The 25,746-nt window shown below is 43.3% G+C and overlaps 1 protein-coding gene across 1 annotated transcript; it reads right to left on the bottom strand.

Moving 5' to 3' along the window:
- Window positions 1–669: 669 nt before the first annotated feature.
- ACAA2 (acetyl-CoA acyltransferase 2) lies at window positions 670–23,778 on the bottom strand. The gene is made up of 10 exons (XM_026666338.2): window positions 23,706–23,778; window positions 16,833–16,999; window positions 14,293–14,421; window positions 13,480–13,596; window positions 12,431–12,578; window positions 11,294–11,469; window positions 8,194–8,323; window positions 6,611–6,681; window positions 3,997–4,151; window positions 670–1,180 (listed from the first exon to the last, which is right to left on the bottom strand). The coding sequence occupies exons 1-10, from the start codon at window positions 23,719–23,721 to the stop codon at window positions 1,096–1,098; spliced, it is 1,194 nt and encodes a 397-aa protein (XP_026522123.2). The 5' UTR covers window positions 23,722–23,778; the 3' UTR covers window positions 670–1,095.
- Window positions 23,779–25,746: the final 1,968 nt, after the last annotated feature.

The raw sequence follows: 25,746 nt of genomic DNA, 5'->3' as shown, positions 1-25,746 counted from the left end.
TAACAACTGTGGCAAGAAAGGTCGTAAGGTGGGGCAAAACTCACTTGAGCCCCCAAACTCACAATCTGGGGCTCAGTTGTGGTTGTAAGTTGAAGACTCCTTCATATACTTCAGAATCATCATATCAACTCATAAAATATTTCTATGGTTTTTTTTACAGTTTTCAACAGAAAGGGAGTGGGGAGCAGTTCAGCCACTTGCAAACTGAAACCGCATTCCATAAATGTTTTCAAAGATAGAAACTAGGTGACTGAAGTTTCTGCCCTGCAAAATTCTAACTGGACAGCATGATTGATGACTCTTGGCTATGGATGTGTCCCATTGGAGAATATGAATTACCATACACCCAGGGGGCGGGGGGAAACCAGGGTCAAGGGTGACAATGAATGATGTGCCTCAGAGTCGGCTACACTGGCATGTTTATTCCTAATAAATCTTTAAGTTTTGGAAGTTCAGCTAGAGACTCATGATTTAAATGGGGGTAACTGCCAGGGCCCTGACACAACAGAGTGACACTCTTAATGGAGAAAACTTTACAGAAATCCAGACTAAAATCCTCCGAATTCAATATTACTTTACTTTTTTCTTTTTTAGAAGGCACATTAATTTCTGTCAGACTGCGTTGCTACGGCTTAGTAGTTCAAGCAAAAATCAGATCCAAATGTCTCCTTTATGCCGGTGCTAAACTCCATCGAATTACATTAATTGAACGCGAAAAACAATTCAGGAGGCCTTAATAGGCTGGGAAGCCACACTTTGATAAAACATCGAACTCTAGGTTCATTTTGGCTCCAATTGTTGGCTGCTAAACATTTCTCCGATGATGTTTTTATTAGAAAAATCCGAACGGAATTCAGCGGGAGGTAATGGATCGATAAAAATTAGGGACAAATCCATACCATCAGTTGAAGGTTAGCCTGTTACTTTCTCTAAAAAACAGATTTTAGCAGAGCGCTTCATTTTCGACTAGATTATTAGCAGTCTGGGCACAAAAGGACAATTGTAACTCTCCCCTTCTCCCTCGTTTCTTCAGTTGGTTGTGTAACAGTTAGCAGAGAATGCAGGGTTAAATCCTGGCAGCCTCTAGCTTCTCCCTCAGGCCGTATTCTGAATGATGACAGCTATGCCTTGGCCACCTCCGATGCAAGCAGAACCCACGGCGTATTTACCTTTACGGCGCCTACAACAAACCAAGAGAATAGCAATTACAAACAAGATTCAAAAAGAGACTGGACTGCCATGTGTCAGAAATGTTGTCGGGCAGTGGTGGCTAACCTTTTGGGGCTCCTGTGCCAAAAATTGTGCGCGCACTTGTGTGCCAGCACCCAGAAGGCAATGCGCACCCCCCCTCCCCCTACGCATGCACGTATAATCCACCCCCCCCGCTGCCCCCTTACCTGCACTGTGCCTCACAGCTGATTTTTGGCGGTTTAAGGTCTTTTCGGCCTCCCAAAAGCTTGAGGAAGGCTTCTGCAGGCTTCTGCAAGCTTTGCAGGCGAAAACTAGCCCATTTTGTCACTTCCTGTTTTCCGAAAATACTGGAAGTGACAAAATGGGGCTAGTTTCGCGCCTGCAAAGCTTGCAGAAGCATTCCTCAAGCCTTTGGGAGGCCGAAAAAGCCTCAAACCGGCCAAAAATCAGCTGGGAGGTACGCATATGCGCAGTGAGGTAAGTTTGCCTGCAGCTCGCGTGCCAGCACAAATGGCTGTGTGCCACCTGTGGCACGTGTGCCATAGGTTCACCATCACGGGTATAGGGTCTCCCGCTTGGGAGGGGGGGTTGGGATAGATGACCTACCAGGTCCCTTCCAACTCTGTTAATCTGTAATCTTCAAATCCCACACTAGGTTTACCCCTTAATTGAGTCTACATTCCAAATCAGCTGGAACATTTTTTTTTTAAATTTACCCACCACTTTGGAATCTAGAGGACTCCAAAGTGATGAAGAAAATGCACGTTATCGGATGGCAACACTTCAACAGGGCTGGGAAAACTGCTTCAAAGGCCTAAAAGTGGTATGAATCTGTTGAGTCAGGTTAAGAGAATAGCTGGCTTTGCCTCAAACCGAATTAAAGGTTGCTTGTTTCTAATGATTGACATGGAAGCATCACAAGGGGCTGTGGCTTTTTAAAACACTTTTTAATAGACTGGGGTGGAATTTTCAGGCAAAATGGAGAATATTTACCCATTTTCAGAAAGTTAAAGAGATACTAGATACTAAAGAGCCTAACTGTTTTTAGAGCAAGGTTACATTTGCAGACAGAATTCCTGCAAGGGGTTTTGTGATGATTAAGAAAAAAAACAGTGGTTTTTTTCCCCCTATTGTTTGACAGACAATGCTTAAAAAAACCATGTGGCAAATGTCTTCCTTGGTTAGAATTATAAGAGACTGCAAAATATAGGCACATATATTATGGAAGCAAGCACCCTAAAACTCAATTTTTCAAAACAAAATTGCCTACAAATTCTTTATTTGGGGGGATAATCAGATGAAGGGTTTCAGTCATTGAACAGTTTGTATATTCAACCTGCCATCACCATAGTCAAGTGATGGTACTTGTAGATAGGACGTAATAGAAGAACAGAGTTCGAAGGGACCTCGAAGGTCTTCTAGTCCAGCCCCTTGCTCGAGCAGGAGACCTTATGACATTTCATACTAACGGTCGTTCAATCTCTTCTTAAAAACCTTCAGTGATGGAGCACGTATAACTTCTGAAGGCAAGCCATTCCACTCACTGATTATTTTAATATCAGGAAATTCCTTAGTTCTAGGTTGCTTCTCTCCTTGATTAGTTTCCATCCATGGCCTTTTGTCCTGCTTTAAGGGGCTTTGGAGAATATATTGACTTTCTCTTCTTTGTGGCAGCCCCTTAGATACTGGAAGACTGCTATTATATATCACCTTAGTCCTTCTTCTCACTACAGCAGACATACCCAATTCCTGCAACCGTTCTTTATATGTTTTAGCTTCCAGGAATCATCTTTTTTGCTCTTCTCTGCACTTTTTCTAGAATCCCAACATTTTTTTTAAAATCGTGGCTATTAGGGATAACATTGTTTTACCCTAACTGTTTTGGGTAAAGATAATAAAATGATGAATCATGGTTTGTCAGATAAAGTGTATGTGACTTTAAGCTAAAGGAATGTAATTAAGGGTGCAGCTGTAAAAGTACTATATAAGCAGCAAGGCACTCTCTGGCACTTACTGGCTGGCTTATTGAAGACTGCATTCTTGCTGGATCGGGAGGAGAAGAAGTGTTGGATTACTTTGAAGATATTTCTCAACGGAGAGAAGATAAGTTTTGGACAGATTTATTATATGTGTACTGACACTGGCTATTCAACACAGACTTTGCAATTAGAGTATCCTCGACAAGACTTGACTGAATTTGGTATATGACTAATGGACTGTTTATAATGACTATGCTATAATTCTTAAATGGAATAAATTATAATTTTGATAGCACAAGCGTATCTGTATTTTTACTGCGTGTTAACTAGAAAACTTATCTCACACATTTACCTGTCTTCCTATCTGACTTCGCTGCACGTTCTGTTTAGTTTGTTTTCCTTAACATCCGTTGGGGAATCCAGGCTTAACAGTGGCAACCAAAACTGGATGCAGTATTCCAAGTGTGGTTTTACCAAGGTAGTACAAAAGTCGTACTAACATTTCACATGATCTTGATTCTATCGACATGCTTCAAACTTCTGCAGTAGGAATACAAAGGGATCAGCCATCAGAGGGTCCAATCCTGACTAGCTTACAGGCCTCCAGGATCTCAGCCGCAGCCCTTTTAATCTATATTTTCCCTTCCTCTTACTTTTCGCTAAGCTGCCAGGGAGTCCACTTGATATCTTTTGCAAAAAAATAATGGACGTAATCTGTTTTCTACAGCAAATCCACAGTGACTCAGTTACGCTCTCTCTGAATATTATTTTCCAGAATATTAAGAAGAAACAAAAGAAAAAAAGTTTTCTTTGTGTATTTATCCACCTTAATTCGTGAACCAGATGACTCGTGATCCTGGAACCCGAAGCTCCCAGAGGGTGACCCAAAGCGATGGCTCCTCCACTGACGTTGGTCTTCTCGGGGTCCAGACCCAAAACTTTCTCCACAGATAAGTATTGTGGTGCAAATGCTTCATTCACCTGGAAACACATCAGACAGGCACGTTGGAAATATCTCAAATTGGGCTGCTATGATTTGCTGATTAGAATTATCCTCAACACTGGTTCTCGTATTTGAACAAAACAATGCGGAATGCAGCTTTACTTGGGGACAGGAGAGAGCAGAGATCAAAATCATGTTAAAAAAAAACCCAATCCACCAGGATCATATACTGCAGGGGTCCCCAACCGCCGGTCCGCAGACCAGTACCGGTCCATGAACAAGTCTTACCGGCCGCTGGTTGCTGGCGCCGCCATCTTTTTGGTAAAAAGTGCTTCCGGTGAGCTTTTCCGGGTAGAAAGCTCACCGGAAGCACTTTTTCATCAAAAAGATGGCGGCGCCGCGCTTCCGATGAGCTTTTCTGGGAAAGCCATTTCTACCCGATAAAGCTCACGGGCGCTAAGCCGCCATCTTTTTGACGAAAAAGTGCTTCCGTGAGGTAACCGGAAGCACTTTTTCATCAAAAAGATGGCGGCACCCAGTTGATGCCGGTACCGGTCAGCGGGCCCAGCTGATGCCGGTGCCGGGCAGCGTCCAAAAAGGTTGGGGATCACTGATATACTGGGTAGAACTCACTGGAAGCATTCAATCGTTTGCAAGAATGGTCAAATAGCTGTCCTGTCTATAGAGGTAGTCCTTGACCCATAACCATTCCTTTAGCAACTGTTTAAAGGTACAATGCAGAGGTGGTATTCAGCAGGTTCTGACCAGTTCTGGAGAACCGGTAGCGGAAATTTTGAGTAGTTCAGAGACCTGGCAAATCCCACCTCTGACTGGCCCTGCCCCTATCTATTCTCTGCCTCCCGAGTCCCAGCTGATCGGCTTGGTCTTTGGTTGCCCTGCACAGGAGAATGGAGCTGGAAAGCAGGTTAGTGGGATGGGGAGGGGAGGGGAGGGGGATTTTACAATATCCTTCCCCTGCCACACCCACCAAGCCATACCATGCCCACAGAACCAGTAGTAAAATTTTTTGAAACCCACCACTGGAACAATCGCATTGAAAAATGGACTCAACAATCAGTCCTTGCACTTAATGGCTGTCATAACACCCCTGTTGTCATATGATCAAAATTTGAATGTTTGGAAACCAGCATGTGTTTATGATAGTTGTTGCATGTTGGGGGTCATGTGATCACCTTCTGCGGCCATCTATGCTGGCTTCCAACAGGCAAAGTCAATGGGGAAACCTTGATTCGCTTAACCACTGTGTGATTCACATAACAACTGCAGTGATTTGCTTAATGACCATGGCAATAAACGTCCCAAAATCAGAGGCAACTCACTTAACAACCACCTCGGTTAGCAGTGGAAATTCTGGTCATTTAACTGTGGTTATAACTTATAACTTCAATATTATATTTAAAATTTTTAATTTCCTGGTAAGATCACGTGGGGTAAAGAAGACCTCCGTTTAACTTTGCATGACACCACAGAAACTGGACTGCACACCTTATTTTGTCTGAACTGTGGACATTATTATTTCTATGCAATTTTTACGCATAACCCTCAGACTCTGTCTCAGTACTACAGAGAAGGCAGAGAAATGCAGAATGTCTATGGAGATACTTGGTCGTCCAGGTCTTAGTTGTCTCAAAGGTGCTTTTCCAGACAGTCCAGTTGTCTTTAAAAAAAAACAACAAGCAAACACCTTTGAGACAGAGAAATGCAGTTGTACCAGCCAGGAAAGCTAACTATTAATCGCTGATCATCTCAAGGATCCACGCAAGGAAGACAAATTTCGTACCTTGCAGGACAGGGGTCCCCAACCCGTGGAGCCGCAGTCCACTACTGGGCTGGGAGCTGTTCAAAACTGGGCTGCGGAAACAGCAGGCAAGTGTGTGCATGTGTGTGCAAATCCCCACTTGCACAAGTAGTGGGTGAGCTCGTGTGGGAGTGCTCCATTTGCACGAGCGGAGGGATGTCCCCCGCTCGCACAAATGGAGCTGTGCATGCGTGCTTGCCTGCCACTCGCATGGAACCAACCCCTCTCCCCCACTTTGGCTGATCCGTAAAGCTGTGATGGTTGGGACCCCTGCTGTAGGACAGGTCGGCCGCCCTGGAGAAACTCTGACTCCAACATTTATATGGAAAAACTTAGCCCTAAAATTTAAAAGCCGTTTTCCAAATGACAGCCCACATGAACTAATGGGGGTATTCTTGACACGTATCGAGAGAGGCCATTCAGAATTCTTTCCACATTGGGATAATTATGGCTAGTCCTTAATTTACAAGTGATCACTTAATGACCCCTTGAAGTTACGACAGACTCATGCCCAAAAGTTATTTACAACCCAGTTTTGAAAGTTATGGCGACTACAACATCCTTGCAGTCCTTTGTCCTTATGATCAACTGCAGGGATGCTGCAGCACCCGCTCACCAATTTCTCCCCAGTTAATAACCCAGATATTTGCAAGACTGCATTTTGCTGATGGACATTACCTCAACCAAATCCATGTCTTTCAAAGAAAGGCCAGCTTTCTTGAGGGCTTCAGTAACAGCAGGCACAGGACCTATGTCAGAAACATACATGTGTGAGCGAAAAATGGAGGGTGGCTCATTCCTTAACAGAATAACAGAATTGGAAGGGACCTTGGAGGTCTTCTAGTCCAACCCCCTGCTCAGGCAGGAGACCATTCTCTAGCCTCCAGGCTGGACCTCGAAAAGCTGCCAAGAAAGCATAGCTTTCCGTGTGACCCTAGGAGAGTAGTATTAGATTTATATGCCTAATTTCATTAAATATCAAATGGGAGGAGCTTACAGAATTAAGTTAGCAACACAAAGAAAAACAATATAACTGAAAGCAGAGGATTATTTGAAGAATCTGATAGTTAGTAGGAGTTAATTTTCTTTTGTGCAAAGCAAAAAGATAAAAACCTGGTTGGAATATTTTTTTTTCTTCAGGAATCCTACTTCTGACTTAAGACGCCCCGGTCTGGTTGCTAAACCATTCAGGGGCAGATACTACCTGAGCTCTTTCCCCATAAGAAGGAAAAAAACCATGAGAGCGCAGAATTTTGCATTTTGCCCAGCTGATATACTTCCTAAGACATTTTCCACACTGGTTATTTGCTGATCAATTGGTAACAAAGGTCCAAATTATCTGGACGTCTTACATATATACATTTTTGTTTTATTTTTTAACATAAACATTTCCATTTTTAGTTAAACAGTATGCTGTCTGGGTTTAAATATTTTAAGGAAATAATAATCAAAGTATTTACAACAATATTCATTACATTGGTATAAGTTCTATAATAATAATAATGATGATGATAATAATAATAATAATAATAATAATAATAATAATAATAATAGCTTGTCCATTTTAACAAATCTCCCTTGTGTCCTTTTCTTATATCCACGTTTCTAACTTCTGTTTTTATTAGTTAGCCATTGATAAATAAGTTCCAAGTCAAAAAGTATTCAGGTTCTTCCTTTTCCTTAATTGTAAGTGTTGTCTATCCATTTCTGCACATTCTAATATTTTGTTAATCACATTTTCATCTGTAGGGATCTCTTCACTCTTCCATTGTTGTGCAAATACAATTCTAGCTGCAGTTAATACATGTAAAATCAAATATGTATTCCCCTTGTTATATTTATCTGGTAAAATGCCCAACAAGCATATTTCTGGTTTTAAATCTATAACAACCTACTATTTTATTAAACTTTTTTTCTGACTTAATATTTTGTTTACTTATTTGAATGAAACAATGAATAAACAAAGATAAAAATAATACCAAAGGGCATCTGGCTATATCCACTTCCACATAAACCAGACCAACAGAAGAAAATATCTATAGCTCAGAGTTGAACTGAGGAGGCCTTAGTGCTGGCTGAGTTTGTTGTTTGCTTGCAAACATCTGTAAGCAAACAACCATGTTCAGACAGCCCCAAGGACTCCACAAAGCTAGACCAGTTTTCATGCTGCGGTCTGCAACTGGGGAATTACAAGATCTTTTATGCATGGGATGGGAAAAACTTCGACTGATCAGCAGAAGATTATCTCTGTTATCACTTACCAATGCCCATGATGTTAGGGTCACATCCAGTTGCATGATAACTGACAATTCTAGCCAAGGGAGTGAGGTTGTGCTTTTTTACGGCATCTTCACTTGCTAGGATCACAGCTCCTGCCCCATCGCTCACGCCCTACAACAGAAGAACACCAGGCATCAAGGCTGGGGAAAATAAAAACTGAAGAACATACCAGTGGAGTCACATTGAGGCTGAAATGGTACGAAGATGTTGTCAGACAGTTAAACATTTTCCAGTGTGGCACTTTTTCAGTGTGCCTGGATGTTGCTGTAGTGACCGGGAATTTCGGGAACTCCAGTTCCCGATGCCTTAGGAAGGGCAGAGGCTGGGGAAAAGTGGATGAGGTTATAGCACTATATCATAAAATTAAAAATAAAATAAATCCATCAAGTCTTGGGCTGGAGTGTATTGATTAAAATCCTGATATAAGTCAAACGTGAAAGTTTCAGTAAGAGGCTATTTGTAGCTGAGGGTTGAGCTGTCGCTGCTCTCTGAGTTGGGTCGTTTTCCTGCAGACATTTCATTATCCAACTAAGAAACCTCGTCCTAAAACGAAGGTTTATTTTATTTAGGCATTTCTAGCCAGTTCTTCAGCCAAGAAGGTTCCAGTATCTGATGCAAACCAAGCCACTTTCTGTATACAGAAAAAAGAATTCTTCTTCAATAGGAAAACATGACTGATCCCAAATTTTAAGAATGGGCCGACCTGATTACTGCTTTCGATGCACGGCATTGGAAACATCTAGACCAGGGGTGTCCAACTGGATTTCTTTGAGGGCTGGATCAGCACCGTAGCTCTCCTCTGTGGGCCGGCAGTGGAAATGGAGGGGGGGAGGCAGTGGGGATGTGACAGATGCCTCCTGCAGCGCCTTGCCAGTCCAAACGGGGTGCAGGGGGGTGTCCGGGTGCAGGCCCCCCTGTGCCTCGTTTTCGCCTTCCATGGCCTCCTGCAGCACTCTGCCGGCCAAATACGGGCTAGAGGCACCGTTGGCTGGTCCTTGATATTTCCAGGCTGGCCCCGCGGGCCGGATTTAAGCCCCGCGTAGGCCAGATCCAGCCCGCAGACCTTGAGTTTGACACCCCTGATCTAGACAAAGAAGACTTTTGGGGTAGAATTTGGATATTTTTTGAAGGTGTCGATATTGGACTACAAACAAAATACAGGCACTCAGTGCGGTTCTGCTTCAATGCACCAACAATGGATTAAAAGCACTAGTACACTTCCTCCTAGTATATTAATTTTTTCTCCTGTAGAAATTTAGGGCCGCAGTCCTTCTCTTCACCTTCAGTTATGTAAAGGGATCAACAAGAATCTGTTCCTCTCTGCTATTCTTAAAGCAGGGTCTCATGAATGGCATTACCGGCAGTCCTTTACTTATGACTGATCGCTTAGTGACTGTTCAAAGTTACAACGGATCTACCTGGGGGGTACTCAAGACATGGCTTCAAAGTTCTGACCATTGGAGATCCTCCTGCGTTCATATGACTGCACTTTGAGTGCTTGTCAATCTGGCTATGTTGCAGTGTCTCATGGTCATTTGACCACGTTTTGCAGCCGTTTTGCTGAAAACCAGAATTACTGTATTTTCCGGAGTATAAGACACCCTTTTTTCCTCCCTAAAAGAGGGTGAAAATGTGGGTGAGACTTATACACCAAATGTACACCTGCCGGCCCCCACCAATTTGGCCTCTGCTTCCCAGCAATGGGCCTCCTTGCAGCAAACAACCCGTTTCAGTTTCAGCACCGCCTGATTAGCACCATCAGCTGATTGTCGGTTGATCCGCTTCCCAACCATCACCTGTTTCAGGTTGCAGGGATTGCCATGATCTATTGCCACCTCCGCGCGGCCCATTTTTGGCCTCTGTGTGCCGTTTTCCACCCATTCTGAAAATGGGGCACACAGAGGCCGAAAATGGGGTGTGCAGAGGCCGAAAATGGGGCACATAGAGGCTGAAAATGGGGCACATAGAGGCCGAAAATGGGGTGTGCAGAGGCCGAAAATGGGGTGTGCAGAGGCCGAAAATGGGGTGCGCGGAGGTGGCAATAAGCTATGGCAATCCCTGCAGTCTGAAACAGCTGATTATCGGAGGTGATCCAACAGAAAATCAGCTGCTGGTGCTAATCAGGCTGTGCTGAAACTGAACCAGGCTGTTTGCTGCAAGGAGGTAAGTTCCTGGAAGGCAGAGGCAGATTTTTTCTTTTCTTGTTTTCCTCCCCAAAAGCCAGGTGCACCTTATGCTTCGGAGGGTCTTATATTCCGAAAAATACAGTACTTCCACTTTGGGCCAACCTGGCTCCTAGTGAACCGTGAGTTCGCTTAATGACCACGGCAGAAAAGGTGATAAAATTGGGCCAGTCCATTTTACGACCATCCTGACGCATGACCAAAATGAGCAGGCTCCATTATGATCGTAACGTGAGGATTACCTATGCGAGAGTGGATTCTAGCATCTGCTCAATATCAATGACCTGAGGCTTATAGAAACAGTAGCCTCAACCCAGCTGAAAAGTTCTAATTTGGAGACAGCGAAGCATAACTTCCAAAGGGGTGACTTTAAATATCCTTGAGACATATTTTTCCAAATATTATTCTATCTGCAAAAACTGTACCTTAGTACCATCACAATGAAAAGCTCTTTTAAGCTGCCTCCTACTCCTCCCCTACTTCACCTCTGCATCCGATTGATATTTGTTCCCTGGCTAGTTAATTAAGGCAAAGATGACTCCCTATTTGAAGAGAGAGATGCATTAGGAGCCCCGGTGGTGCAGTGTTTAAGTGCAGTATTGCAGGCAAACTCTGCCCACAGCCTGGAGTTTGAATCCGGCTCACTCAAGGTTGACTCATCCTTCCAGTAAAATTAGGACCCAGATTATTGGGGGTATTGTGCAAACAAAACCCAGAGACTGCTATAAAGCGCTATATAAGCCCAAGTGTTATTGCTAAATGCTATTACAAAGAGCTTAGCCATTGGACTGCAGCTCCAGGAAAACTTCAATCTGAACTTCTACAATGATAAATCAGGAGATGAATGGAACACTACTGAATGCTTTCTTGCAATTCCCAGAGAAGGAAGGAGGCTCACTGAGGCATTCCCTGCTGTGACGGTGCCATCCTTCTTGAAGACCGTAGGGAGTTTTCCCAGTTGCTCCAACGTGGTTTCTGGCCGCGGGTGTTCATCGCGTTCCAAGCTCTGTTTGCTTTTCTTCACTTTCACTTCGACGGGGGCCATCTCAGCCTTAAAATGTCCGGCTTCGTGAGCTACAAATGTGTAAAAAAAAAAAAAAAGTCAATACCAAAGAAGGTCCTCTATGGTCAGCTCAGGCCAACTTGCTGAGGGACAACTCACCACAGGACAAAGAGTGACACTAATATAGAAGAAATGGTGGATTGGAACCATGAAAGAAAAGATGTAAAAGGAGGGATAAACTGAAATGCGAATGACCAAAATTAAAAGTGATTTTTAAACTTATTTTAAATATTTAAATTGAATTGTTGGACTGCCTGACAAGAAGTTGTCCCGGGGCGAGTTGGCCGCACCAAGTTGTCCCATTCTATCATCCTCTTCTTCTCTTTCCTTCCACCTTCCCAACATTAGAGTCTTCTCCAGAGAGGTAGGTCTTCAGATAATGCATCCAATGTAGGGAAATTTGAGCCTCATCATTGGTACATCGAGTAAGAATTCAAATGTCCAAACCTCAAAACTAGAGTGTGCTTCTTTTTCTCTACAGGATTTCTCTTCAGGAAACTTTTAGCAGCTAGAAATCCAATTCAATTCAATCAATGAGTATGAGACAAAATGTTTTAGGCTTCCCATGCCCTGTCTATATCAAATCTAAAACTAATAATACACTGCTGTTGGTTAAAAGGTATTCCCTCAACATACAGAAGCCAAAGAAAAACATTTCTGTTTCCTAGTATGATTCGATTGCTTATTGACCCTATGGCTATTATTAAGTGTTGTACCTGATGATTCTTGACTCTTGACGAATGTACCTTTTCTTTTATGTACACTGAGAGCATTTGCACCAAGACAAGTTCCTTGTGTGTCCAATCACACTTGGCCAATAAAAGAATTCTATTCTAACCCCATCAACATAATCCTCAACTTGAGTTTTAAGAAACACAACCCAGATATCAACTCATCTGCTGCTGTGAGAATTGAGTCTCCATTGGAAGAAGATCAGTGTTCTTACATATTATTAAAATGTTGTTTACTAACCAGCTTTCCATCTCTGTTGTGTCCTGAAGGCGTAGCGGTCACACTCTTCCCTTGTAATGTTGTATTTTGCAGCAAGATTTTCAGCTGTGACACCCATAGGAGTCTGGATATGCGCATCGGTTAGACCTGACCACAATACGTCTTCCAGCTGCCAGGAAAGAAGGAACAGAACCATGTTATAGGTCAGTTTCTCAACCTGGGCCACTTTAAGATGGGTTAACTTCAACTCCCAGAATTCCACAGCCATACATGTCTACCGTATGATACAACATACAAACATTTTGCTTTAGGAATTATACACATCACTTTGAAAAAAAAGGTAATGACAGCAGCTGATAAGACACGGTCTTTTTGTGGAATTGGGTTTGCCGTCTTCAGGGTTTATCGGTTTGTTTGTTTTTACTTCTCAAGTTTAGCCTACAGGTCCAGACCTCCTGGAGGGCTCCCATCCAAATACAAACCTGGGATGACCTTGCTTAGCTTCTGAGCCCAGCCAAATACTGCTACAAGGCCATGAAAGTAAACCAAAATAGTCTGGATGCAAATGATGTACATTAGTTCATACAATTCCTTACGCTGTAAATATAGGATCACCTAATGCAGGGGTGTCAAACTCAAGGACCATGGGCTGAATCTGGTCCTGGGGTGTTTAGATCTTGCCCTCAGGGCTGCCCTGGAAACAGTGAAGGACTGGCCCACGGTGCCTCTGCCAGCAAAAAATGGAATTTGGGAGGGCTGTGTATGCCCCCCTGAGCTCCGTTTTCGCTGGCAGAGGTCTGCAAGAGGCTGTCGCAGCCGAAAACGGATGTCGAGTTGACCATGCTCCCCAGCCATGCTCCCCCCGGCCCCCCGAGGTGAAACACAACCTTGATGCGGCCCTCAATGAAATTGAGTTTGACACCCCTGATTTAATGGGACAGACTAATTTTCTTTGGTGTATTTTTATGTGATCCAGGGCATGACTCAGGGTTCCTCCAGGAGAGATGTCCTGCTTTCAGACAAAAAAAAAAAAAAAAGCAAACACAACATGATGGGTGCAAAGCACTAACCTGGAGATCAGCTCCTAGTTTTGTTCCAAAACGGATATTTCGAACAGCAAAAGGCGTCTGGCTCATGCTTTCTGTTCCGCCACAGAGCACCACTTCAGAATCGTTAAGGCTAATTTCCTGATTTGTGCGGTGAGGAAAGAAAAGCCTATTAGATGTGCAATATATCATATGAAACCCACAACTATTCTAAGCCATCAGATCGCTTCACTTTTCTTTTTACTTTTGAAAGAATAGAGCTGTGAGGGTGAACCTATGGCACGCTTGCCACAGAGAGCACACAGAGCCATTTGTGCAGGCACGCGAGCCCTAGCCAAACTTACCTGCCCTGTGCATGCGCGCACCTCCCAGCTGATTTTGGGCCCGTTTGAGGCCATTTTCGCCCACCTGGAGGCTCGAGGGAAGCCTCTGCAGCTTCGGGAGGCTGAAAAACGGGCCCATTTCGACACTTCCAGTATTTCTGGAAAGCCCATTTCTCGGCTTTCCTCGAGGTGAGCGAAAACAGCCTCAAACGGGCTGAAAATGAGCTGGGAGGCGCACACAGTGCACGTAAAGGCCAGGGCAGGGGTATTGCACGTGCATGCACAGGGGGGCAGGGCACATTGCGTTGTTGGTACCGGCACACTCGCGTGCTTTCGGCAGACCACAACAAAAAGGTTCGCCATCACTGAAGCGTTTAAAACATTTTTTTTAAAAAAAATATGTAAATGAAAAGCAGGTGAACCATTACAATCTCTGCATGGCATGATAGACATGACATGCAACAGAAAATCGGCTGACCAAGAATGTGGCAAAATAAATAACTGGAATTAGTACCTGGCATCCATTAACAATAGACTGGAAGCCTGATCCACACAATCTATTGATGGTCAAGGCAGGGGTTGGGATTGGCACTCCAACACGTAAGCCAACATGTCGCGCGAGGTAAGCAGCATCTCTAGAACTCTGCAAGAAAAAATATATATATAAGAAAATTCACCTGGCAAATTCGGCTTAAAAACTAAGTTGCGTGACTGAAGATGACTTTCCTATCTATTTGTAGAAGTGAATACATGCCAATCATGCTCATATGAACAGTACAAACTCAAGGACTGATCATTAAACTCCTCATTCAGCACAGTCATTTCAAACAGTCGCTGAACATAGTCGCTTAAACGAGGAATCTTGTATACAGGTAGCCCTCGAGTTACAACCACAACTGAGGAAACATTTGTTAAGTGAATTTTGCCCCATTCTACGAACTTCCTTGCCAGAGTTGTTAAATGAATCGCTGCAGTTGTTAAATTAGTTAACATGGTTGTTAAGTGAATCTGGTTTGCTCATTGACTTTGGTTGTCAGAAGGTCGCAAAAGAGGATCACATGATCCCAGGCCACTAAAACGGTCATAAATGTGAGTCAGTTCCCAAGATTCTGAATTCTCTTTTTAAAAATATTTTTTTATTGTTTACATATAAATATATTGAATAAAGTGTAATTGGCCATGGCATTCCAATTGCCATAAAACAGAAGTAAAAACAGAATAACATATTGAATTGAATTCTTTATTGAATTTAGTGTCATTGTAGGTATATACACAACGAAATTCACATAACACCCAGAGACCAGACCCAACACGCACACACACGACAATCCCCAAACATCCACCCACCCACCAAAATTCCCTGCCTCCTAAAAACACACAAGCATCCACACAACAGACCAAGTAATACTGTCCAACAGCTCACTGATGTGGTCCTTAAGTTCATTGTTAAGTGCAATTATAGCTCTGGGATAAAAACTGTTCAGAAAACGTGGGGTCCGAGTTTTAATTGTTCTGTATGTTCTGCCAGAAGGCAACAGTTCAGAAAGATTGTGAGCAGGATGGGAAGAGTCTCTGAGAATGTTGTGCAACTTCTGCAAACAGCGAGATGCGAATATGTCGTCCAGGGCTGGTAGCTGGGCAGTTTTAATGATTCTCTTTAATGATTTGTCAGCTACAGAGCTGCTCCCATACCATGCAAGAATGCCATATGTCAGGACACTCTCAATGGTGCTGTGGTAGTAGGACAGAAGTAGAAGCTGAGATAGATTTATCTTCCTGAGCATTCTTTCTTTTTCCCCCAACGGTTTTCAAGATGGCGGCGCATGTATATGCAGCGGCTCAACACTTCAGAGATCGGTATCTTTTAATTAATTTAAAACAGAGTAACATATATGCTATTTTAAACATTGCTAGTGTTGTACAATAGTTTCTGACCCTCCTATTCCAATATATCAACTCACTTATCATTCTAATACCTACATTCCTCTGTCAATAATACAATGTCTCTTTCCAAGTCCTCCTCACCTGATTCTTTCATCTCCCAACTTCTACCTTGTGTTTCTAACCACTGATCACACCTATTCCATGTTAAATAGTATTCTCTATCTGCTTTATCTTTTATCTTTAGCGTTAGTCTGTCCATTCAAGCACCTGAATTCCAATCACATGACCATGGGGATGCTACAATGGCCATGTGAAAAATGGTCCTTTTTTCCGTGCTGTTGTAATTTCAGTCACTAAGTCAACCGTTGTAAGTTGAGGACTGCCTGTACCTTTCCCCCCCCTTCTTTCATTGCTATTGTTTATGCAAGACTGTTAATTTACCCTTTATAAAAAAGATGAATGAGTCAGCAGGTGGTTTTTTTTTTCCACTTAAATACATAGATCGTTGCCTTGTTAATGAAAAAGTCAAACAGAAACTCAATTGTGAAGAAGAAAAACACTGCTTGTGGTGCTTGGTGATACAATGATCCCACTGACAATATACTCTACAAAGCTACCAAATTCAGTTACCCAAATGTTCCAAACAGGAATTGTTTGTAAGTGAACCTGATGGAACAGGATGTCAGCTTTGAAAGCCATATTAGTACCAGACACTTCCACACTGTCACATTCTTGAGCCTGGGAAAATGAGAGGGGGGAGTTTCTTGGCGTGTATGTGGTTAGACATAATAGCATTCTTCTTCTAAGTCAAGGTCATGTTATTTCTGCACCTGGATGAGAGGACGTCTCAAACTGGGACGGATGGTGATTGGAGCATGTTGATGCAATGAGGGGTGCAGGGGATGGGTTTTGTAGTTTTTACTCATTGCAGGGAAACCTGGAACTTTCAGATTCGAGATTTCCCAGATGTGCCAGTTTACTACTCTAATAAAAAGAACTTTGGAGAGGATGTCTGTCTCGGAGTTATTTGTTGGATTGGAGGTTTTCTGGAACGCTGTCACAGGGGAGGCTCCAATAAATTTCTGATTTCTGTAATGGAGCAACTAAGCAAGAATGGAAACAGAATGACATATTGGTCAGGGAGACTGGCAACTGCCAAGTTGTACCAACCTGCATGACGTTGCCCACAATCACGCTGTCAATGATTTCTGGAGATATTTTGCCAGCAGACAAGGCTGACCGAGCCGCAATCTCTGCAAGATCCGTGGCAGTGAAGTCCTTAAGCAGGCCGCCATAAGCCCCGAATGGAGTCCTCTTGGCAGAAACAATGAATATTCCTAGGAGACAAAACACACACACGGGGAAGTAAGAAAGTGCCTTATATCAAATCTTGCCACTGATTATTTAGATCAGTGTTTCTCCACTTTAACAACTTGAAGATGTGTGTATAAATTTAGAAATAAAAAGTTTAGTGGAATATGAAGAATAAGTAATAAACGTGTTGTGGTTTGCCGGCCGCCTATGCAGACGGCAGCGGAATCGGACAGTGGGGAAGAATGGAGACCAGTCCGGGAATCTGGGGAGGACTCGGATCAGGGTCAGGACCATCTGGGAGTGGGGTGCTGCCTCTGGAGCCTGGCAGCAGCAAGGCAGAGGAACAAGGGGAGCCTGTTCCCAGTGCGCATGTGCGCAAAGCTGCGAGAAGGTAGAGCAGCTGAGACAAAAGGGGCGACTCGGGAGTAAGGCTGGGAGGTGATTGCCCCTCCCATAAGGTATAATGGTCAGGCAAAGGTGATGAAATCTTTGCAGGAAGCAAAGTCGTTTGTTCTGTTCAGATTAATCCTTGAAGCTCTGTGTGGACTTTGTGCTTCACTTGGTTTTTTATAGTTCATTTGGCACTTCTGTTGTTGGCAGCAATTCAAAGGAGAAAAAGGTGGGTGCTTATCTTGAGGGACTGTTTGGGACTCATTATCGGCTGGGAATGGACCTAATTCCCAGCGTTGAAATAAAACGAGAGTTGTTTTAACAAAGCATGTGCTTAATTACGGTCTTGGGAAGCCTTGGTCTGAACAAAACGTTTGTCAGTAATATCTGGTAGAAGAGATAGGAAAACGGGTTTCTCCTCCCCCCGCCCCCAACCCCTCCCAGGTCAAACACATCCCTGATGTGTCCTTCAATGAAATTGAGTTTGACACCCCTGATTTAGAGGGTCAAGTTGTGAGCAGTCCAACATTGAGTTACACTCAAGGTAAACTGCTCCAAACTCAATTGCAGAAAATACGACTTCAGCAAGAGTGGTCAACGACTGGAACGCCCTACCTGACTCCGCTGTTACAGCCTCAACCCCTCACAGCTTCAACCTCAAACTGGACCTCACCCCATTCCTAAGAGGTCCTTAAAGGGGGGGTGCATAAGCGCACCAGCGTGCCTCCCGTCTCTGACTTACTGTCCCCATTTACCTTTATTTACTCCCTTTGTTCATGTTTATGTTCATACCTATACTTGTTATCTTGTACATGTTTGACAAACAAATAAAATAAACATCTCGTATCTTACTATACAGGTAATCCTTGCTTACAACTGGTTGCTTAATGACCATTTGAAGATATGAACTTCCCCAGGGCTACTACTACCCAGATTTGAAGTTCTGATACCCCCTCACACAAACACACACACACACACACAATTTACGATGGTTTGCAATCAGTTTCCAGGAAAAAAAAATACCCATGGTGTATAATGGATCCACATAATGACTGTGGCTTTAGTTTTATAATCATGACATTTGTTTTATGATTACCGCAAAAATGCTCGTGAAACTGGGAACAGTTACATAGTGACCTGCTTAACAAGCAGCACAACTTAATAAGAGCCGTGGTGGCACAGTGGTTAGAGTCAGGGGTGGGATGCAACCAGTACAGCTACTGGTTTGGTGATTTTATGCTGCGCGCACATGTATAACATCGTCAGCTTGCTGCCTGGACAGCTGAGCAGCGCTGTGTGTGGGTATGCAGCGTTTGAAAAAGCACTTTTTTCCCTGCTTTTTCAACTGCAGCTGCGCTGCGCAAAGCAGCTGAGGTCGAAAACGCAGGAAATAAAGGTCGGGCAAGAGCTCGGGTGGGCCAAAACAGCAGCAAACATAGAACCGGTTCTATGTCTGCTGCTCTTCAGAGCTCCCGGTTCTACAGAGGTAGACAGAACCGGTAGAAACCCACCCCTGGTTAGAGTGCAGTGCTGCAGGCTACTTCTGCTGCCTGCCGGCTGCCTGCGATTTCGCAGTTCGAATCTCACCAGGCTCAAGGTTGACTCGGCCTTCTATCCTCCTGACGGGGGTAAAATGAGGACCTAGATTGTTGGGGGCAATAGGCTGACTCTAAACCGCTTAGAGACGGTTGTAAAAGCACTGGAAAGCGGTATATAAATCTAACCATCACTGACTGGGGAATTCTGGGAGTTGAAGTCCACTATCTTAAAGTTGTATTGTATGATGTTTGCTGCATAATCTGATACTAGAAATTTCACAGTTCCATTCCTCCAACCTCAGAAGTATAATTAAAGCAGAAGTCTCAAACTGGATCATGATACTTTATTATATCCCTGCCAGTCCAAATTACCTAATTCTTATTAAAGCTACTACACTCTTCACAATCTCAAGCTACTGGAACTATCCTTTCCTAAATAATGTAGCTCACAAAGCATTGTGACCCACTTTTCTGACGTTATTTTCCCTCAAAAGCCCACAAAACATGTGGCTATTGTGAGGACCAACTGTCTCTACAATTGTGAGTTCTCAACATTGTAAAAAACAGTATATATTATCAAATTTAATTTTGGAGTGTGGTTAAGAAAATATGCACAGGAGATTAGGAGGAAAAAAAATTCATTATTCATTCCATTCACAAATACAAATATTTAAGGAGGTAAGGTATCGACTAGCTTACATTACAAAAATCATTCCCAAATCCTTAATTGAGGAAAATGCCAAAGAGAGGATAGGAAAAAAAATAAGCAAGAGCTGTTTTTCTGATTGGCAGAAAAATAAAGTACTTCAGTTTAAATCTACATACATTTGTAAATAGAATAACAGAGTTGGAAGGGACCAAGCAAAATTGTGCCAAAATATGCCATTAGATTCTTTCTTGCTCCTAACATACTTAACCCAGCTCATATGTGTTCATCTCACTTTCAAAACCTAGTTTGCTTCCAAAGGTTACGTGATGCAGCTAATATTTGTTCATAAGTTTAAAGTCTGAGAGTCATAAATATCTAAAGTCTGAGGAGCCCAGCTTTCTGATAAGCTGTGGAAAAGCTTTCATTCACCATGGTAGAACTTAAGAAGGAATTTCTTCCTTCTTAAAGTAGCATTTGATAGTAAGAAAAAGCTGACTGGATGAAGCCAAAAATTCTGGCACATTCTGTTTAACACCAATTTCCGGGGAGGGGAGGAAATCGCAGTCATGTGACTGTAGGATGCTACAAACATCCCATAGTCCAAAATGTAAATGCGGGAGGCAGTGGCCGAGCGCCAGTGTATTGAGCAGGTTCTGGCCAGTTCTGGAGAACTGGTAGAAGAAATTTTGAATTGTTCAAGAGAACCGGCAAATACCACCTCTGAGTGGCCCTGCCCGCATCTATTCTCTGCCTCCTGAGTCCCAGCTGATTGGCTGGGTCTTCTTTTGTTGCCCTGCACAGGAGAACAGAGCTGGAAAGCAGGTTAGTGGGGTGGGGAGGGAATGGGGATTTTGCAGTAACCTTCCCCTGCCATGCCCAAGCCACACCCACCAAGCCACACCATGCCCACCAAGCCATGCCCACAGAACCGGTAGTAAAAAAATTTGAATCCCACCACTGCTGAGCACCCAGAATATGGTCACATGATCATGCATGGCAATGTAGATGTCAGAACTTCAAATCCAGGTTGAAAGTCTCTTTTTTCAAGTCCTTTATAACTCTGAACTGTTATTAAGCAACTAGTCCTAAGCTGAGGACTACCTGTATATCCCTCTCTCAAAGGCAGAGAAAGCTAACTATAGTCAGGCTGGCGATGTTCTAATCTCCAAGGTTTGCTAACATCCACACTTGGTTAATTATGCACTGAATCCTGAGTTTTTTGGATGAATTGCAAATTTATCTTTTAATAAGTCTGCCATGTGACTATGCTAAGGTTAAAGTTCAAGATGTCTCCAGGTTGAGCTAAGTTTCTGGTGATTCCATGGACAGAAAACTATGGAGGTTTTTTGGCTCTTCTGCCTCTTCCAGGGTGATTTTCAACCTCTGGTGCCCCAATATTAATTAACCAGGCCCAACCCTTCACTTCTAAGACTGGGTAAGATTGGGTGGATACTGCTACTTGCTGAGACATGCCAGACTAGATAAGATCCCAAAACTCATTCACAGCTAGTTAAGCGTTAGGTCTATCTACTCTTATTTGGCCTTCAGTTGCTCAATCAAATTCATTACAAGGAGGCACACAGAAAGACAAGGCTTATTGAGACCTTGCTGGGAAGGTCATAAACACCCCATTACCCTGAAAATACAACCTACACTGAAAGTAAGTCCTAGCTTGATTTTTACACGTGCACCCAATATAATCCCTATCCCCAAAATAAGCCCTAATTAAGGTCCCGCCCACTCCACAGTGCACGGGTAAAAATTAAGCTAGGGTGGGGATGCCCTACTACAGACCTTTGGACAGTTGTAGCCAGGCCTCACACACCCCGATACTTGCCTTGCCGGCCCATTTCTTCTGCAGCTGGCAAGGCTTTCCTGAAGGCCTCGGTAGCTGTTAATAAAGATTGATCTGGAGCTGTTATCAGCTACAGAGACCTTCAGGAAAGCTTTGCCAGCCGTAGTAGTAGTTCCTGAAGGCCTCTGACAGTGAGGAGGAGGCTGGGGCCGATGGACACAAGTGAGGTTAGTCAGTGGATGACATCCCCTGAAAATAAGACCTGGTGCCTTTTTTGGTGGCAAAATATATACATAAGATGTGGTCTTAGTTTTGGGGAAACACGGGTAGCAATCACAGGACACACCCCACCCAGAAAATTGCAACTGTCCTAAATACATACCAGTTGCCAAGCACCTGCATTTGGAACATGTGATCTTGGGGATGCCATGAAGGTTGTAAGTGCGAGGACCACACATCATTTTTTTCCCCAGTGCCATTGTAACTTCAAATGGCTGTAAGTCAAGGACTACCTGTACTTTAAAAAATAAGCCTTGGTACCATTCTTAGCAACTCCTTTCTTTGTGGTTAAATAAGCAACCGAATTACCTTGCTGTCAAATAAATAACACATGAGGTAATGCCCTTCATATGCACACATCTATACGTTTTGAGAATTCAAAGATCTCCCTACACGTACAATTCTGCCAGAATATTTTCCAAAGTACTCTAGAACTGTATTATGAAATTACTGCACAATACTCATTAAGTGTTGCAATGGGATATTGGGACAAAGTCCTCCAGCTAGGAGAATCTGTCACCATTCATTATATAGCCTATGGGAAGTTAAGCAACATCTGGAGGACTTTGACTTGCTTTCAAGTATTTCATCTGTAGTTCTGAAACAATCTCTAATTTCTCTGCTTTTAAATAATTATTTACAATTTCTCTACTTGAAAATGTAACATCTCGCTCCTCACTCTCCCAAATATCCTCAGATACAGACCTGGGAGTCCCATGTATGCCATCAATTGCCAATTTAGCATTTCCCATTCTAACCACCAAACATGAAGGACTATTCCACAGCTACATATATTGTGAAGTGGATGCATGAGTTTGGAAAAAAAATGTTTCCATTTGAAATTCTAACAAAAAAAAATGTTCATAGAGTTTCTTATCTAATAAATCTGCTTAAAAATTAGAGCCTCAATCAAGTTTTTGATTTTTGAACTAATAATTATACTCTGTGTCATTGACTTTGACTTTTTAGTCACTAAAAGTGACTAAACATAGACACTAAAATGCCTGATATTTTTAGCTTTGGTATAATATTAGTATCCATTTAATAAATGGTATTAAATGGATGGAAACTGATCAAGGAGAAATTCAACCTAGAAATGAGAAATTTCTGACAGTGAGAACAAATCGATCAATGTAACAGCTTGCCTTCAGACGTTGTGGGAGCTTCATCACTGGAAGGTTTCAAGTAGAGACTGGACTGCCATCTGTCAGATATGGTATTATGGGGTCTCCTGCTTGGGCAGGGGGTTGGACTAGATGACCTACAAGGTCCCTTCCAATTCTGTTAATATTTTTTGTGATTATTATTTTTTATAAAAAAAATATCACCAAGTACAAAAGATTTTTGTTTCCAGATTAGAAAAAATATTTCATTCCTTCATTCAACAAAACTGCAAACCTTCCCAAGTGTTTTTAAGAGACCAGCCTCTCCTTACAGCTGGCTTTACTTTTACAGTACTTCAGTGTATTCCTCTAAACTCTGCATTGCAAATCACTAGCTCCTCCACCTCGATGAATATAATCCCAAATTAACTTTGCATTCCCCGGGGTCAACAAAGTCAACCCGAAGAACTGAAAGAAAACACGAGGGGAAACAATGGTTTTATTTCCACGCGCCCTTTGGAGGAGTAAGTCACCCTTTGGAAAGACAAAAACTATATATGGGAGGTAGTAGTAACCAGCTCTCCTGCCTAACTAAGACCAACACGTCAACACGTGTTGATCAACACGTGGATGTCAACACGTGGGGATCAACACGTCACTACCCAAGTTTTGCAATTTGTTTTTTGTTTTTTCCACCTTCCCGTCTCGTGGGATAAAGTTGGTGTTATGTGTGGGGAGAAATAAAGCGAGAGGAAGGCACGCGGGCCGGGCAACTGCAAGGCACAAAACGCCTCTTCCGTGCTTGGGGCTGGGTGCCCTTTAAGGGAATTACAGTGCATTCCCAAGCTGCTGGAGTGGGACGGGGGGGGGATCTTTGCAAGATCCTGCGCTAAAATCAAGGCCAGAGAGGAAGAGGGGGAGCATTAGGGGAGTCCCCATTATTTTTTGGAGCGGGGGAGGGGTCGGCTGCCTTACCTCTGAGCAAAGCCATGGCTGCAGCGGTGTTAGTTGCTTCCTCGCCAACCGCGACTTCCCCGCTGGGGTCCTCGGTTCGCGAGTCACAACCCCGCCGCGCCCCCTTCCACCGCTCCGCCCTTCCTCCTCCGCGCCGCCGCCTCCTCGCCCGGGGAGTCACTTCCAACGGAGACTATAAGGCAAAGGCGTAGAGGTGGACGGACGGGATGCAGACAGGCAGGGCATTCCCTCCCGGGGAGTCCCGCGCCCCATAATCCCCAGCCGGGGAGGCATGTTTGGATGTGGACCGCGGGACTGATTTTTGACGCCCCTCTGGGGGTGTCTGGATGGTGCCGGCTGGGGATGATGGGAGAGGGAGTCCGGCTGGTCTGCAGCCCAGGGCTGCGTTAAGGGGAGCCGATCGGAGGACGGAGAAGGAAGGCCCACGCTCCTCCTCCAGCCTAATCCTGGCTGTGGATTATGGGACCTGGAGTCCGATGGTGGGGAGGGCCGGAGGAGCGCGCCGACGAGGGGACTAATGGCAACCTTAGGGGAAGCCTCTCTTCGCTTCCTTTTCTGGCTCGCTTGCGCAGGTGCCGAGGTGCTGCCTGTAACTGCCCCGTCTCCCCGGCAACGCGGTCTTCCGTGGGCTGAAGGCCTGTGAATCCGAGCGGGCTCGCCAGGCCCCCTAGACCCGGTCTACCGGAGCTTTCTTGCTTTCTTTCTCAGCTGCCGGTGGCCAAGAGAGCCGGGGTGTGGTGGCTTGCAATCCCTCGTTCCCGGCCAGTTTAGCTTGCCGGAGCTCCAGGTTGGGGAAGGCTGGATTAAACGACCTAGATTTGGATGCTATGGAAGATGTGAGACGTGAACGTCGCGCCTGTTTTGCAGCTCCAGAAATGGGGTTTTCTATATATTTCCTCCTTTGCATGCATTCATTACAACTTTTAGGCGCTCCTAACCTAATGGATATTTCAGGATTAGCTACAGGTCGAGCACCTAAATAGTTACTCTGTTCAATTATTTTTCATTTTTCAAAGCAATAACTCAGAAATTTCTGTTTGGGAAAATTTGGGATTTAGTTCCCCAGTTGTGTTATTTCTATTCGAATTGTTCTTTGGAAACAAGATTTCTGTAATAGCAAAATATAAGAAGGAACAATGGCTTATATGATCTCAGAATCAAAATTTGCCAATATCAAAATTTAACTGTTAGTCATACAAGAGAATTTGCAATTCATTGTAAAATGACTCTGAATGTCAGTATTATGGGGTAGATGCTAACATTTGGAGAGATGAGGAATGTTTCTTTGTGCAATGGCCTGTAATATTTTTTTTTATATTTGTTCTATTGCCTGGAAAACAATTGATTAGCTGTTGAATGCAATCTTAAGAATGGAAAAACATGACTCAGCCATTGATTGCAAAAGGTTATAACTCTCAGTTTGTAAAATATGTCCAAACTATTTTCAGTAAATTAAAAACTGTATAGTACTATATCTGAAATGTGCCTTTGTTGTGGAATGTTCATCTTATTTGAATTGTTATTTCTTGAAAGCTGGCTAAGGATTATGCATTGTCAAATGTAAGGGAAGAATTAATTGAAGTTTGATAATGGTATCATTTGCCAAGTGTGATCATTAGAGACTTCAAATAAAAAGGCTAAGAAATGTTTCTCAAAACTCTTGCCATTTGAATTTAATTGCTGCAAACATTTGTTATTTTCAGCAGGAATTACAGAAATACACCTATTGTTCTAGAGTAGCAAGAAACAGCTCATCTATTTATAGTACCAGTCAATAAAGTGGATGAAAGGTGTTGTTACTGGTTAGAAGATCTTGATGCCTGGAAAAATTAATTGACAATTGAAAAAAGGGCCACTGAGAGAGAAGGTGCTAGATACTGGTCTCAAGAACTCGGAGACAATCCTGGCAAAAGGATGTCCATCAGGTCATGAAGAATTGAAAGTACCTTAATGACTGAACAGCATAAAGATGTTATCATAGTGTTCTCTAAAAATAGCAAGCATTGCTTGCTCAATAATGAATGGTCATAATGGTAATTTG

This window comes from Notechis scutatus, chromosome 2, assembly GCF_049901735.1.
Source record: "Notechis scutatus isolate UNSWTSFEM ecotype Mainland chromosome 2, rNotScu1.2, whole genome shotgun sequence".
Classification (NCBI taxonomy): domain Eukaryota; kingdom Metazoa; phylum Chordata; class Lepidosauria; order Squamata; family Elapidae; genus Notechis; species Notechis scutatus.
Note: the sequence above shows the minus strand (reverse complement) of the source record. Positions and strands in the feature narration are given on the sequence as shown.